Genomic DNA, 17052 nt, shown 5'->3' with positions numbered 1-17052 from the left:
ACATTATAGTGTTTGCAGCAAAACTGATACACGTGGGCATTTCTTTTGTTTGCCTTGTTTGAAGGTTGTTTTTTTGTTTGTTTTTTTTACTTTTAGCTCCCATATATAAAGAAGAACATCCAATATTTCTTTGTCTGGCTTACTCATTCAACATGATATACTCCAATTCCAATAATTTTGCTGCAAATGATAGAAGTTCATGCTTTTCATAGCTGAATAATATTCCATTGTGTGTATGTACATGTGTGTGTACATAAATATATATAAATACACACATTTCATATTTTCTTTATTCACTCATCTGATCATGGACACCTTTGGCTATTGTGAACAGTGCTATAATAAACATGGTGGAGCAGGTATGTCTTTGATATGATGAGTTCATGCCTTTTCAGTATATACCAATAGTGGGATTACTAGATCATATGGCAGGTCTATTTCTAGGTTTGTTTGTTTGTTTTTTTTAAACTCTCCATACTGTTTTCCACAGCAGACCTAATAGTTTACATTCCCACCAACAGTATATAAGAGTTCTCCTTTCTCTACATCCTTGCCAACATTTATTACTCTCTGTCTTTTGGATAATAGCCATTTTGACAGAGGTGATATCTCATTGTTGTTCTGATTTGCATTTCCCTTATGGCTAGTGACACTGAGCATTTTTGCATATATTTGTTGGCCATTTATTTCTTGAGAACTGTCTATTCTTAGATAAGACCTCCAAAGTACAAAAAAAGCAAAACTACACAAATGGAATTATATCGCCTGTGATGCTGGCATCCCATGGGCGAACCAGTCTGAGTCTCAGCTGCTCCACTTCCAATCTAGCTCTCTGCTAAATGGCTTAGGAAAAGCAGAGGCAGACGGCTCAGGTGTTTGGGCCCCTGCAACACATATGGGAGACCCAGAAGAAGCTCCTGGCTCCTGGCTCAAGCCTGACCCAGGGCTGGCCATTGGAGCCATCTGGGGAGTGAACCAGCAGATGAAAGATCTTGGTCTCTGTCTCTCTCTCTTCCTCTCTTCCAAAAATAAATAAATCTTTAATAAAGGAACAAAAAAGGATGGCAAGAAAGGAAGAATGGGGGAGGGGCAGAACCAATGCTCTTAAACATTAAGTGAGACTGCTTCCCATAATTAATAGGGAATAGTAAGCAGTAAAATAAAGATAATAACAAAAAAACTAAATAGGACAAATAAAATTGTATCTAGAAATACTGTTTTATTACACATTTCTCATATTGCAGTTATTTCAACCACTGAATCTAATCTACTACTGTATCTAAAATACAATGTCCCTATCAAAATTAGAGCAAATTTTAAGGCTGAGATGGAGCAACAAGACACAGGTCACACTATTTTAATGTGTGAGTTTGTTAAAAACATTATCAGAGTAAACAGCTGTTTAAAATTCAAATGGCATTTTCTACTTTTTAAATCTATGGTCCCAGTTGATTCTTACAAGTAGGAAGATACATGGTAAATGATGACACAGAGCTTGAAGAACACTGACGAGCAGAAAAGGAAATCTATGACCCTTTTACTTTCAGGGCTGAGTTCATTCCATTAAATCATGACTGGCTACTTGGCACACAACTTTTTATTAGAAACTATGCAAAATATAAATATAAGCAAAGTACATACCTAGTTTATACTGACTAGAAATCAAAGAAAAGGAAGCTTATAAAGATGACAGTAGTTTAGCCACAATTAAACACAAAGATATTACAAAGGCAATCTAATTAAATATTTTTGAAAGAGGAAAAAAAGTAAGTTATAGAAAGACAAAAGTGCAAGTAAAAAATAGAGAAATAAAATATTGAAGATTAAATTAGGAAAAAGGAAGTGAGAGGGAAAAGCCAAAGAGGTAATATTTTTGGATACAGATCTATAGTTTAAGACCATAAAAAAAGATGAAAGAGAATGGAAGCTAAAGATGGGTAAAAGAAAGCCAATACTGACTAAACCCAATAGAACCTGAAAAAAATTTACATGTGAAGTAGAAACACCCACTTAAAATCAAAAATTACTTTTAAATGCCTTCAAATTACCCTCTTTTTGAAGAACACTAGGAAAACAATGGGAAAAACTGACTTACCTTTCGAACAATACTGTCTTCCACATTGGATTTTTTATTGCTGCCTTGTTTACCCATTAAAGTAATCTCTAGTTGACAAAAAGGTTTCGGTAAAATGTCACATTGTGTAAAGAATTTTCGCCATTCAACAATATATGCTTTCAACAAAGCTGTATCATCTTGATGGCTCAGAACTCGCTGAAAAAAAGAATCATACCAATTTGAAATAAATGCAAATACTCTGATGAATAAATATAAAAGATATTCATAACATAATTTTTAATATTTTATTTATTTTATGAACTGTATGATACCCGAGAAAATTATATGTTCACCATGAATGCTCACAGCAACATTATTTAAAATATACAAAAAATAAAAACCCAAATATCCACCAACTGATGAATGAACAAACAGTATGTGGTATAGCCATAAAAATATTAGCCATAAAAAATTGATTAATGTTAAAATACAGATGAATCTTAAAAATATCCCAAGTGAAATAAACTAGTCACTAAAGGACACATATTATGATTCTATTTATAGGAAGTTATATAAATAGACTAAGACAGAAAGTGGGTTAGTGGTTGCTAGGGATTGGGAGGAGGGGGTTATGAGGAGTTACTGTTAATAGGTACAAGGTTCTTTATAGAGTTTTTGAAATATTCTGAAATGAGCTGGTGATGGTTGCAAATTTCTATGAATACATTAAAACATACTGAATCGTACACTTTGAAGGAGTAAATTCTATTGTCTGTAAAATAAATCTCAATTTTTTAAAAAGGTGGTAGAGTATTTCCCCATTGCTAAAGTTTGGGCTGGCCCTCTGACTTGCTTTGAGTAACAGAATGCTGCACATGTAATGTTGTGAGACTTCAAGTCTAAATCTGAAGATACCTTGTAGATTCAACTTTTATTTCAAAGGCAGGTTCCCTTGAGGAGGATAGATCACACGGAGAAACCAGCATCAAACATCAGATACATGATAAAGGCTTTCTTGGATCACCCAGTCCCTGTAGAGCCAACAGCTAACTGCCTCTGTATTAATATAATCTTAGGAAAGGGCTGGTGGTTGGGTGCAAGGGGCTAAACCATTGCTTGCAATGCTGGCATCCCATATGAGCAATGGTTTTGAGTATAGGCTGCTCCAATTCCAATCCAGCTCCCTGCTGAGGTACCTAGGAAAACAGTGGAGGATGGCCCAAGTGTTTGGACCCTTGCTACCCACATAAGAGATATGGATATAGCACCTGGCTCCTGCTTTGGCCTGGCAGAGTCTCTGGCCGTTGAGGTCATTTGGGGAGTGAAGCAGCATACAGAAGATCTTTGTGTCCCCCTCTCTCTGTCACTCTGCCTTTCAAATAAGTAAAATAAATCTTTCAAAAAACAACACAAAATACCTTAGGCAAAATCAACTGAGTCCAGCCCAACTTAAAAACCTATAGAATTATAAATTAGTTACAGTAAATCTAAACGAAATAAAATCTAGTAACTCCCCAAGCACTATGTTTATTTTTACTTATCACTTTTAATAATACTAAATAATTTTAAATTTTATATTTTATGTATTAAGAACATAGAAAGTGAGCAACGAGAAATTCCATCTGCCAGTTCACTCACCAAGTGACCACAAGAGCTGGGGCTGTGCCAAGCCAAAGGCATCTGGCTCTCCCACATAGGTGACAAGGACCCAAGTACTTCAGCTATCACCTGCTGCCTCTAAGGGAGCATACTAATAAGAAGCTGGATTGGAAATGGAGGCAGAATTCAGTTCCAGGAACTGGGATATGAGATGTGAGCATTCTAAGTGGTGGCTTAGCCCATTGTGCCACAATGTCTGCCATCAAAATAAACATTTAATGTTTACTGCCTTTACCATTTGGGAGATCTGGTCCTTCTAACAAAGGTAAGTTCAATCAAATGTTGTCTAGTAAAATGACTTTCATAAGAATTTAAAAAAGTATACACCTTGTCTGTCATTGCTATTTCTACAATTTAACTGCTCTAAATTAGCAAGATACTAAATCCCATCCTCAGGTTCTTCCTGAGATACACATTCCAGATTTTACTGGGTCATATTACAGTAAAACTCTAATAAACTACAACTGCTAATGTGAAGTTAATTTTTAATATCTGTCAAACAGTACCTCAGATGATTCTTAGGAGCCTATTTCCAGAAACTGAAGAATGACACCATCTAAGGTAGGTTTGAGACAAATCTACCTTAACCAAAAGTCAAAAGATACACTAATTTTTTTAATGCAAATCATATTTCTAAAGCGGTTGTAGTGAAACTGTATTGATTAAACTGTGATACTGAAACACTGAAATTTCTAAATAACGCTTGAAGATAGGATTTATTTTAATAAAAGATATTGCCTAGGGCCAGCCTTGTGGTATAGGGAATGGGACTGCCATCTATGACTCTAGCATGCCTTATGGCTGCTGGTTAGAGTCTGGGTTGCTCCATTTCTGATCCAGCTCCCTGCCATTGGCCTGGAAAAAGCAGCAGTAGATGGTCCAAGTGCTTGGGTCTCTGTCAGCTATGTGGGAGACCTAGATGAAGCTCCTGGCTGTAGGCTGGTCCAGCACTGGCAGTTCTGGCCATCTGGGGAATGAACCAGTAGATAGAAGATCTCTCTCTCTCTTTCTCTGTCTCTCCCTCTGTCTCTGCAACTCTGACTTTCAAATAAATAAACCTTTAAATAAGTAAATAATTCTGTATGACACCATTTAAAAAATTTAGCAAGATGTTGTCAACAAAATATTTTTTTTAACTATATGACACCAGAGGTAACCAGCAAATATAAACTCATTATACATTTAATTTCTTTTTTTTTTTTAAAGATTTATTTATTTGAAAGTCAGTTATACAGAGAGAGGAGAGGCAGAGAGAGAGAGACAGAGAGGTCTTCCATTGCTAGTTCACTCCAATTGGCCGCAAAAGCCGGAGCTGCGCTGATCCAAAGCCAGGAGTCAGGAGCCAGGAGCTTCTTCCAGGTTTCCCATGTGGGTGCAGGGGCCTAAGGAACTGGACCATCTTCTACTGCTTTCCCAGGCCATAGCAGAGAGCTGGATTGGAAGTGGAGCAGCCGGGACTCAAACTGGCACCCATACGGGATGCCTGCACTGCAGGCGGTGGCTTTACCTGCTACGCCACAGCACTGGCCCCACACTTAATTTCAATATCTGCAGTTAAGCCATATACAGAAGAAAGTCAATTTGAAGTGCAACTGCTAAGCAGCTATTAGTAATTAACAAGAGGGGCTGGTGCTGTGACAAACTAGGTTAAGCCAATGCCTGTACTACTGGAATCCTGTATGGGCACAGGTTCGAGTCCCAGTTTCTTTACTTCTGATTTAGCTCCGTGCTAATGCACCTGAGAAAACAGCAGAAGATGGCCCAAGTGCCTGGGCCCCTGCCACCCACGTGGGACACTTGGAAGAAGCTTCTAGCTTCGGTTGTGGCCTAGTTGTGGCCTTTTGGGGAAGTGAACCAGTGGATGGAAGATCTCTGTGTCTCTCATTCTGTCTCTGTTAACTCTGTCTTTCAAAACTAAATTCCATGGCAGGGGGAAGGAGGCTTGACATGTGGTACAGTGGGTTGAGCCCCTGCCTGCAACACCAGCATCCCATATGAGCACTGCTTCAAGTCATGACTGCTGTGCTTCTGATCCAACTCTCTAAGGTGCCTGGGAATGCAGCAGCAAATGGCCTGAGTGCTTGGGTCCCTGCCACTCACTTCCCACAGAGACTTCCAGACTCCTACGTTCAGCACGGCCCCACTGCAGTCATTCTGGGAATTAAACAGAGGGAAGATCTCTAGCTCCTTCTCTGTCTTCCCATCTCTCTCTTTCAAATAAATAAGTAAATCTTTAAAAAGAACTAAATCCCACTAAAATTAATGAAAACGAATATTTTTTTTTTAAACTTTTATTTAATGCATATAAATTTCCAAAGTACGACTTATGGATTACAATGGCTTTCCCCCCATACCGTCCCTCCCACCCACAACCCTCCCCTTTCCCACTCCCTCTCCCCTTCCATTCACATCAAGATTCATTTTCGATTATCTTAATATACAGATCAGCTTAGTATACATTAAGTATGGATTTCAACAGTTTGCTCCCACACAGAAACATAAAGTGAAAAATAATAGATGATTTTTTTAAATGATGATGAAATCAGAGCAGACCTATTGTCATGTTTAATCCCAGTGAGAGTCAAGTTGGGAATTGATAATTTCTTTTTTTTTTTTTTTTTACAGAGGATCAGTTTAGTATGCATTAAGTAAGGATTTCAACAGTTTGCACCCCCATAGAAACACAAAGTGAAATATATTGTTTGAGTACTCGTTATAGCATTAAATCTCAATGTACAGCACATTAAGGACAGAGATCCTACATGAGGAGTAAGTGCACAGTGACTCCTGTTGTTGACTTTACCAATTGACACTCCTGTCTATGGCATCAGTAATCTCCCTATGCTCCAGTCATGAGTTTCCAAGGCTATGGAAGCCCTCTGAGTTCTCCAACTCTTATCTTGTTTAGACAAGCTCATAGTCAAAGTGGAGGTTCTCTCCTCCCTTCAGAGAAAGGTACCTCCTTCTTTGATGGCCTGTTCTTTCCACTGGGATCTCACTCGCAGAGATCTTTTGCCAGAGTGTCTTGGCTTTCCATGCCTGAAATACTCTCATGAGCTTTTCAGCCAGCTCCGAATGCCTTTAGGGCTGATTCTGAGGCCAGAGTGCTATTTAGGACATCTGCCATTCTATGAGTCTGCTGAGTATCTCACTTCCCATGTTGGATCACTCTCCCCTTTATTTACTCCATCAGTTAGCGTTAGCAGGTACTAGACTTGTTTATGTGCTCCCTTTGACTCCCAGTCCCTTCACCATGACCAACTGTGAACTGAAACTGATCACCTGGAACAGTGAGATGGCATTGGTACATGCCACCTCGATGGGATTGAATTGGAATCCCCTGGTATGCTTCCAACTCCACCACTTGGGGCAAGTCAGCCTGTAATTGATGCACAGTTATTCTTAAGTGTTGAAAATTAACTGAAATGTGATCCCTGTTGAACATGGTGGTGGGAATGGGAGAGGGAAGAGATGTATAATTTGGGACATGCTCAGGCTGACTTGCCCCAAGTGGTGGAGTTGAAAACGAATATTTACTTCAGCAATATTAAACATTTATATATAACATCAACATAAGAATACTGAATTATTCAGCAACAGCAACACAAAGGATAATACAAGAATTTTACAATCAGAGGAGTATCTGGAATTGAAGAAAATTGCAGACAACTTGGTAAGAGGTCATGAGAGGGAAAAACCAGATTCATGTGGACTGATATATGGTCAAAAAATCATGGTGGTGAAGACTTCTAAAAAACATTTTAAAAAGTAAATTCTTTACAGCATTTTCTGAGGACAGTAATGCGTGCTCTCTCTCTCTTAAGGAGATTTATTTATTTATTTGAAAGTCAGAGCTACAAAGAGAAATGAAAAGAGAGAGAAAGAGAGACCTTCCATTCACTGGTTCACTCCCCAAATGGTCTCCCATGAAGGTGCAGGAGCCAAAGGACTTGGGCCATCTTCTGCTGCTTTTCCAGGCACATCAGCAGGGAGCTGAATAGGAAGTGGAGCAGCTGGGTCTCGAACCAGTGTACACATGAGAATCCTGATATTGCAGGCAGTGGCCCCTCTATGTCATAATGCTGGCCACTGTAAGGTACTCTCTTTTTTTGTTTGTTTTTTAACATTTATTTATTTATTTGAGTCAGAGTTACACAGAGAGAGGAGAGGCAGAGAGAGAGGTCTTCCATCTCCTAGTTCACTGCCCAATTGGCTGCACTGGCCAGAACTGTGCTGATCCAAAGCCAGGAGCCAGGCGATTCTACCAGATCTCCCACGTGGATGCAGGGGCCCAAGGACTTGGGCCACCTAATACTGCTTTCCCAGGCCATAGCAGAGAGCTGGATTGGAAGAGGAGCAGTCAGGACCTGAACCGGTACCCATATGGGATGCCTGCAGTGCAAGCGGTGGCTTTACCTGTTATGGTACAGCGCTGGTCCCTGTAATGTACTCTCTTAATAAAAATATTGCTGTAGGGTGAAAAAATAAATGAAATGACAATCATTTCATTAAAAAATGTATTTAAGGGGACGGCACTGTGGTGTAGGGGGTAAAGCTGCTGCCCATGGTGCCGATATCCCATATGGCACAGGTCTAGTCCCAGCTGCTCCACTTCTGATTCAGCTCCCTGCTAATGTGCCTGGAAAAACAGTGGAGGACAGCCCAAGCCATTGGGCCCATGAACCCACGCGGAGATGCATAGGAAGCTCCTGATTCCTGGCTTTGGACCAGCCTAGCTCCAGCCATTGTGGTCATTTGGGGAATGAACCAGTAAATGAAGACCTCTCTGTCTCTCCATAACTCTGCCTTTCAAGTAAATACATCTTTTGCAAAAAATGTCAATGGCATATTTAAAGTTACTTTAGGAAGCCCCACTGTCAAAATCATAAAATATGATACTGTCAGAGTAGTTTTAGAACAAATCTAAAATAGAGATAAAGAACTTACTGCCTGTGCTTGTTTAATAAACTCAAGAATGTCTTCTTTTAAAGCCTGATGGATTTTTGCTGGGCCTTTATCATCCCAGAGACAGACTGCATGCACATCCCTGTAAAAATAAAGCAGGTAAATGAAGATTAGTAATGGAACAAGGAGAGACAAAACTCATTTTAAATTCTGTGTTAGTACAGTTTTCATGGATCATACTAGATCAAACTAATAGTGCCTGAATCTACCACAAGAATCAAGCACTGTTTGTAAGTTGTTTAACACACACATTTGTTTCTGTAATTGTTTTGACTTTGCTTTCTTTCTTAGTTCTCTGCTACTTATTATATGAAATTCAATTATAAAACATGCTTCCCAGTCTCAACCCCTAATATTAACTGCTATTAATATTCACTTGTACAAAAACAAGCCTAAATCTTATTTCTTTAACAAAAAAGATGTAAAATATTCATTTTTTAAAAATTAGTCACTCAAACCCCATTGGAGCCAAGTCCCTCCAAAGATTCATTACCCATTTACATTTCAATCACCACTGTGTCCTCTTTGTGTAAACAAAAAGAAAAAGCTCTCAGAAACTGGTATTCAAAACAACTTAAAAATTGACACATTGGGGCCAGTGTTGTGGCGTAGCAGGTAAAGCTGCCAACTACAAGGCCAGCATCCCATATGGGTTTATGTCCTAGCTGCTCCATTTCCAATCCAGCTCCCTGCTAATGGCCTGGGAAAAGCAGGAGAAGATGGCCCAAGTGTCCAAGCCCAAGCCATCCACATGGGAGATCTAGAAGAAGTTTCCTGGATCTCGCTTTTGGCCAGGCCCAGCACTGGCCATTACAACAATCTGGAAAATGAACCAGCAGATGGAAGATCTGTCTCTCCCCTTCTTTCTATAACTCTTTCAAATAAATAAACGATCTTTTTTAAAAAAACTAACATATTTACTAAAAATTAAAGAAATATTTAATACCAGTACATGTTCACAAAGTTAATTTTTAAAAATTATTTATATGGGCTGGTGCTGCAGCTCAATAGGCTAATCCTCCGCCTGTGGCGCTGGCACCCTGGGTTCTAGTCCTGGTAGGGGCGCTGGATTCTGTCCCTCTTGCTCCTCTTCCAGTCCAGCTCTCTGTTGTAGCCTGGGAAGGCAGTGGAGGATGGCCCAAGTCCTTGGACCCTGCACCAGCATGGGAGACCAGGCGGAAGCACCTGGCTCCTGGCTTTGGATCAGCGTGGTGCGCCGGCCACTGGGGGGTGAACCAACAGAAAAAGGAAGACCTTTCTCTCTGTCTTCCTCTCACTGTCCACTCTGCCTGTCAAAAAAAAATTATTTTTCTGTTGGACAGAGACAGAGAGGGTAGGGGAGAAGAGAGTACATTCCTACGGCTGTTCACTCCCCAAATGCCCACAATGGCCAGCCAAAGCTGTTCTGGTGCTGAGCCAGGCCACAGCTGGGACTGAGGAACTCCATCCGGGTCTCCCACATGGGTAGCAGGGACCCAACCACTTGAGCCATCACCTGCTACCTTCTTCCAGGGGGGCACACTAGCAGGAATCTCAAACCGGGAGTCAGCACCCAAACGCAGGCACTCAGAGGATGTGGGCATCCCAACAGCAAGGCCACACTCCTGCCCTAAAAATTCCTTTTTAAGATTTTTTTAAAAGATGTATTTATTTATTTGAAAGTCAGAGTTACAGAGAGAGACTTTCCATCTGTTGGTTTACTCCCCAGATGATCACAATGGCCAGCACTGGGCCAGGCCAAAGCCAAGAGCCAGGAACTTCTTCCAGGTCTCCCATGAAAGTAGCAGGGACCCAAGCACTTGAGTTATCTTCTGCTGCTTTCCCCAGGCTATCAGCAGAAAGTTGGATGGGAAGTGGAGAGCTGGGACATGAATAGGCGCTCATATGGGATGCCGGCATTGCGGGCAGTGGCTTTACCCTCCACACCACAGCACCAGCCCTGAAAGTTAATGTCTTAATGACAAAGTCAGGCAGCAGTGAAATTTATAACAAAAGGATATGGTCAAAATATGCTCCCTAGAGATTCATTCACTATACAATAGAGCACTGGTGCAAAAATGTTAAATAAATCAAAATAAAACATCTTCAGAATTATAACATGTCAACAACTAAGAAACTTGTTTTATATTCTGGTTCCTAGAAGCACTGTTATAACCTAAAGTTCAGTCTGTTTACATATTACTTTGAACTTGCTTTTGTCACTTGTTACATTCAGCTTAATAATAGTATCCAGTCCAGTGCCATGAAGCAGTAAGTACTCAAATATATGGTAATAACAAAATAGAGGAGTGTTGAGGCACAGCGGATTATGCTTGCGCCCTGGGACATCCACATTCCATACTGGAGTGTAGATTCAAGTCCCAGCTCCTCTACTTGTGAACCAGTTTCCTGCTAATGCATCCTGGGAGGCAGCAGATGATGGCTTCAGTGCTTGACACCTGTTGCCCACAGGGGAGACCAGAATGGAGTTCCTGGCTTCTGACTTTGGCCTGTTCCAGTCCTGCATGTCATAGGCATTTGGGGAATGAACCAGTAGATGGAAAATGTCTCTCTCTGTCAAGTAAATAAATATAAACAAATAAATAAACAAACAAATTTCTAAAAACAAACATAAGGAGGCCAGTGCTTTGGCACAGCAGGTTAGGTTAAGCTGCTGTCTACGGTGCTGGCATCCCATATGGCTGCCGGTTTGAGTCCCAGCTGCTCCACTTCCGATCCAGCTCTCTGCTAATGTACCTGGGAAAGCAGCAGAGGATGGTTCAAGTCCTTGAGCCCCTGCACGCACATAAGAGACCTAGATGGAGCTCCTGGCTTTGGCCTGGCTCAGCCCGAGCTGTTGCAGCCATTTGGGGAGTGAGCCAGTGGATGGAAGATCTGTGTGTGTGTCTCCCCTTCTCTCTAACTCTACCTTTCAAATAAATAAATAAATAAAATAAAATAAAAAAAAATTACGGCCAATTGGGGAGTGAACCGTCGAATGAAAGACCTCTCTCTCTCTCTCTGTGTTAACTCTGGCTGTCAAATAAATAAATACATCATAAAAAAAGCATGTATCTTAAAAAAAAATAAGAGGTAGTATCTACTTACTATGTGCTAGATACTATTCTAAGTTCTTTTACTTAACAAACTCTAAGGTAGTGCTATTCTATTCCATTTTACAAATGTGAAAACACGGGGGCCAGCGTCATGGCTCATTTGGTTAATCCTCCGCCTACGGTGCCGGCATCCCATATGGGCACCGGGTTCTAGCCCTGGTTGCTCCTCTTCCAGTCCAGCCCTCTGCAGTGGCCCGGGAAGGCAGTGGAGGATGGCCGAAGTGCTTGGGCCCTGCACCCGTGTGGGAGACCAGGAGGAAGAACCTGGCTCCTGGCTTCGGATCGGCACAGCACCAGGTGTGGTGGCCATTTGGTGGGTGAACCAACGGAAGGAAGATCTTTCTCTCTGTCTCTTTCTCTCACTGTCTAACTCTATCTGTCAAAAAAAAAAAAAAAAAAAAGTGAAAACTGATACCTAGTATACAAGAGAGATAGTCAATCACGCTCCAAGGCATACATTAAGCAATTTCCCAAACTACTCTTGTATATCTCTAATATATTCACTAAGTAACTAAACTGAACTTCATAAAGCACAGATTAAAATCATATTACCCCCTTTGGGCCAGTGTTACAGCACAGTAGGTTAAACCTCTGTCTGCAGTGCCAGCATCCTATATGGGTGCCAGTTCAAGCTCTAGCTGCTCCACTTCCAATCTATCTCCCTGCTAATGTTCCTGGGAAAGCAGTGGAAGATAGCCCAAGTGCCTGGGGCCCTGCACTCATGTGAGAGACCCAAAAGAAGCTACTGGCTCCTGGCTTCAGACTGGCCCAGCTCTAGCCATTGTGGCCACTGGAGCAGTGAACCAGCAGATGGAGGACTTCTCTATCTCTCCCTCTCTCTGTAACTGCCTCTAAAATAAATAAAGTGGGCAAACCAATCCTTTTTAATCCCCTACATGCATTGACAGTCCTATTGTATCCATCAGCTAAAAAGCTCTCCAGTTTGGACATTTCCAACCAGCACCATTACCATAAAATCATCACCATCTCTTACTTAGTTTACCATAACAAAGCTAGTAAGTACTGATGGCTTACTATGTGCCAGACACTTTGGTTGACTCCTGTGCTACTTTATTTAGTTCTTGCAAGAAGTACATGAGTTTAGAAATGGAAGAGAACTACTGAATGAATGCCTGTGAGAGAAAAATGAAAAAAGCGAGAGAAAGCTGGTCAAGTGATAAGCCCAAAGGAGAATAAAGATTCCTGTAGGGACAGAAGAGAGATGGGCAGCAACAGAGGTAGACTGCAGTGAGGCTCCAAGAAAATTCGACACAATTGTTGGAGAGTTTGGTAGCCACAGTTACCTATCAGAGGAGTCCCATGCCTCTCCAAAGCAGTCTGACTTAGTATCCCTGCCATACTCAAACCACTACTGGGTATATGTCAGAAGGGCTCATATAGAAAGAGGAAATGGTGAGGCAAAAGCAGTGGGGCTGGGTAGCTTCCTAAAAATATATTCAAGGAGGAATCAAACTTGAGCAATTGGGTACATCTTCTCCAGCTCTCTCTTCTCAACCTCCAGGTACTATGCTTTGCTACATCAGGGAAGAAAGCCCTTGATGTATTCAGTGTTAATTTAAAGCATAACATCTACTCAACTCCATAGAACAGAGTGTGTTAAATATCCTGGTCATTTTTTTTTTAAGATTTATTTATTTATTTAAAAGGCAGAGTTAGGCCGGCGCAGTGGCTCAATAGGCTAATCCTCCACCTGAGGCGCCGGCACACTGGGTTCTAGTCTCGGTCGGGGCACCAGATTCTGTCCCGGTTGCCCCTCTTCCAGGCCAGCTCTCTGCTATGGCCCAGGAGTGCAGTGGAGGATGGCCTAAGTGCTTGGGCCCTGCACCTGCATGGGAGACCAGGAGAAGCACCTGGCTCCTGGCTTTGGATCAACGCGATGCGCCGGCCGCAACGCGCCAGCCGTGGCGGCCATTGGAGGGTAAACCAACGGCAAAAGGAAGACCTTTCTCTCTGTCTCTCTCTCTCACTGTCCACTCTGCCTGTCATAAAATAAAATAAGGCAGAGTTAAAGAGAGAAGGGGAGAGACAGAGAGAAATCTTCCATCTGCTGATTCACTCCCCAAATGGCTGCAGTGGCCAGAGCTGGGAAGACCCCAAGCAAGGAGCCAGCAGCTTCTTTGGGGTCTCCTATGTGGTTGCAGGCCCTCTATTGTGCAGGGAGCTGGTTTGGAAGTGGAGCAGCTAGGACATGAACTGGTATCCACATGGGATGCCAGTGCTGCAGGTGGCAGCTTTATCCACTACACCACAGCCTCAGCCCCCAATTTTTTTTTTTTTTTTTTAATGTAAGGGACAGAGAGACAGATGGGGAGAGAGTGAGCACTTTCCCATGTGCTAGCCCATTCTCCAAATGCTCACAAAGGCCAGGAAGGGTGGGGGGAGGGTCAAAGCCAGGTGCCAGGAATCTAAGCCAGGCCTCCAACATGAATGGCAAGAATCCAAACACTTGAACTATCACTGCTGTCTCCCACGGTGTGTATTAGCAGAAAGTTGGAATCAGGAGTCTGAGCTGAGAGCCAAACCCAGGCAGTCCAAAGTGAGACACAGGTGTAATAACCTATTGTCATAATCTCTAGGCCGAATGCTCATACCTTGGACAATTTTCATAAATATAATCAAGCCAGAATGTTTCCCCCAAGTTTTATCAGTGAATGTAATATGAAGATTTTGAACTTTACAGAAATCATATCAAATAACTTTTTTCATTAAACATTATTCCTGATATTTACCTATATAGCTGCATGTACTTCTAGTCATGCATTCTGTTATATTTCAAGACAAAATGTATAAAATGTTATACTTCAAGATAAAAAACTGGGGCTGGAGCTGTGGTATAGCGGGTAAAGCTGCCACCTGCAGTGCTGGCATCTCATATGGGTGTCAGTTCGAGACCCAGCTGCTCCGCTTCCAAATCAGCTCCCTGCTATGGCCTGGGAAAGCAGTGGAAGTACTTGGGACTCTTCACCCATGTGGGACCCAGAAACAGCTTCTGGCTTCAGATCGGCCTAGCACCAGCCGTTGTGGCCATCTGGGAAGTGAATGAGAGATAGAGAAACGTCTTTTTTCTTCCGTTTGTTCACCCCCCAAATGGCTGCCACAGCCAGCACGCTGCGCAGATCCGAAGCCAGGAGTCAGGTTCTTCCTCCTGGTCTCCCATGTGGGTGCAAGGCCCAAGCACTTGGGCCACCCTCCACTGCCTTCCCGGGCCACAGCAGAGAGCTGGACTGGAAGAGGAGCAACTGGGACAGAATCCGGCGTCCCAACCGGGACTAGAACCTGGGGTGCCAGCGCTGCAGGTGGAGGATTAGCCTAGTGAGCCAAGGCGCCAGCAAGCCACATATAGTACTGCACCCTGTAGGTGTACTATGTTTTTCCTACAAATAAGGGTTTTTTTTTTTTTTAAGACTTACTTTATTTATTTAAAAAGCATAGTGACAGAGGGAGAAGGAGAAAATGAAAGTATCTTCTATCTGCTGGTTTACTCTTCAAATAGCACCAGTACATTAGCAGGCAGCTGGATTGGAAGCAGAGCAGCTGGGACTCAAACTGGGGCTTAACCCTCTGTCTCACATGCTGTGCCTTGTAAATTTTAATTCATACATCAGGTACAGCAAAATAATAACAATTAGTAATAACACAAAACAATATGCTGTAATAATTTACATAAATGTGGTCTCTCTCAAAATATCTTATTGTACTTTCATATTTTCAGTTAAAGAAAGCACATTACTATTTCTCTTTGGCGCATCCAAATAACCAGTATCACTACTATTCCACTTTGGGACCATTAGTAAGTAACATATGGGATACCTGAATCCAAGTACTATGGTACCGCAACAGTCAATCTGATAACAAAGGTAACCTAACCACTAAATGACTGATGAAGAATGGCACACAAAGCATGGATATGCTGGACAGATGATTCATATCCCAGGTAGGATGGGACAATATTTTATCATATGACTCAGAATGATATGAAACTGAAATTCATGAATTGCTTTTATCTGGAACTTTCCATTTAATATTTTCAGACCATGGCTGACTGTAGGTAACTGAAACCACAGAAAGTGAGACCACAAATTAGAGGGAATTAATGTATATGAGCTACGTAAATAGACAAATTTACAAAGAATAGAATGGAGGTTACCAGGTACTAAGATGAAGGGTCGGGGCTGGAGCTGTGGTACAGCAGGTTAACGCCCTGGCCTGAAGCACTGGCATACCATTTGGGCACCGGTTCTAGTCCCAGCTGCCCCTCTTCCGATACAGCTCTCTGCTATGGCCTGGGAAAGCAGTAGAAGATGGCCCAAGTCCTTGGGCCTCTGCAACCACGTCGGAGACCCAGAAGAACTTCCTGGCTCCTGGCTTTGGATCAGCATAGCTCTGGCTGTTGCAGCCAACTGGAGTGAACCATCGGATGGAAGACCTCTCTCTCTCTCCCTCTCCTTCCCTCTCTGTATATCTCTTTCAAATAAATAAATAAATCTTAAAAAAAAAAAAAAGGAGGGGTCATGGGGAGCTATTATTTAATGGGTATAGAGTTTCTGTTGAAGATGATAAAGTTCTGGGAAGGGACAACGCAATTAAACATCACACAGTATTATAATTAATGTCTCTGTCTGCCTCTGCCTCTCTGTAACTCTTCCCTTCAAATAAATAAATGCATCTGATCCTGCTTCCTGCTAAGGTTTCTTTTAATTAAAAATACAAATTTTTAAAATGACCAAATGATAAATTTTATGTAATAAACATTTTATCACAATATGAGGTGGGCATTGTGGCACAGGTGGTTAAGCTGCTGCTTACAAAGCCTGCATCCCATTTTAGAGTGCCAGTCTTCAGTTTCTCATACTCTGTGTTTCTGATCTAGTTTCCTGCTAATGTGCCTATGAGGCAGCATATGATGGTACAAATACCTGGGTCCCTGTCATCCGCATGGGAAATCTAGATGTAGTTTATTCCTCCTGGCTTTAGCCTGGTCTAACCCCAATGGTTGCAGGCATCTGTCAGAGTGAGCCAATGAATAAAAGTGCTCACTCTCTGTTTTTCCCCATCACTCTGCCTTTGAAATAAATAAGTAAATTTTTAAAACACACACACACACATACACACACGGATAGTCTATATTGAGAGCTACCAAACACAAACCAGAGGAAAGCAGACTGGTAATAATAACGTTATCCAAAGAGGAATTTAAGGTTAAAAGAAATAAACAAACATCATATAATGATTAGAAATTATTTAAGAAAATATGCT

General features: G+C 41.7%; 1 protein-coding gene across 1 annotated transcript in view; it reads right to left on the bottom strand.

Annotated features, from left to right (window-relative positions):
- The window catches only part of CUL5 (cullin 5), a gene marked incomplete at its 5' end in the record, with an annotated part of 134149 nt that overhangs the window by 70792 nt on the left and 46305 nt on the right, over positions 1-17052 (bottom strand). Inside the window, 2 exon segments of the mRNA NM_001082355.1 lie at positions 2096-2272; positions 8663-8762. Of these exon segments, the coding sequence (NP_001075824.1) occupies positions 2096-2272; positions 8663-8762 (277 nt within the window).

Source organism: Oryctolagus cuniculus, chromosome 1 (assembly GCF_964237555.1).
Source record: "Oryctolagus cuniculus chromosome 1, mOryCun1.1, whole genome shotgun sequence".
NCBI classification, from domain to species: domain Eukaryota; kingdom Metazoa; phylum Chordata; class Mammalia; order Lagomorpha; family Leporidae; genus Oryctolagus; species Oryctolagus cuniculus.
This window is presented reverse-complemented; position numbering and strand designations above follow the sequence as displayed.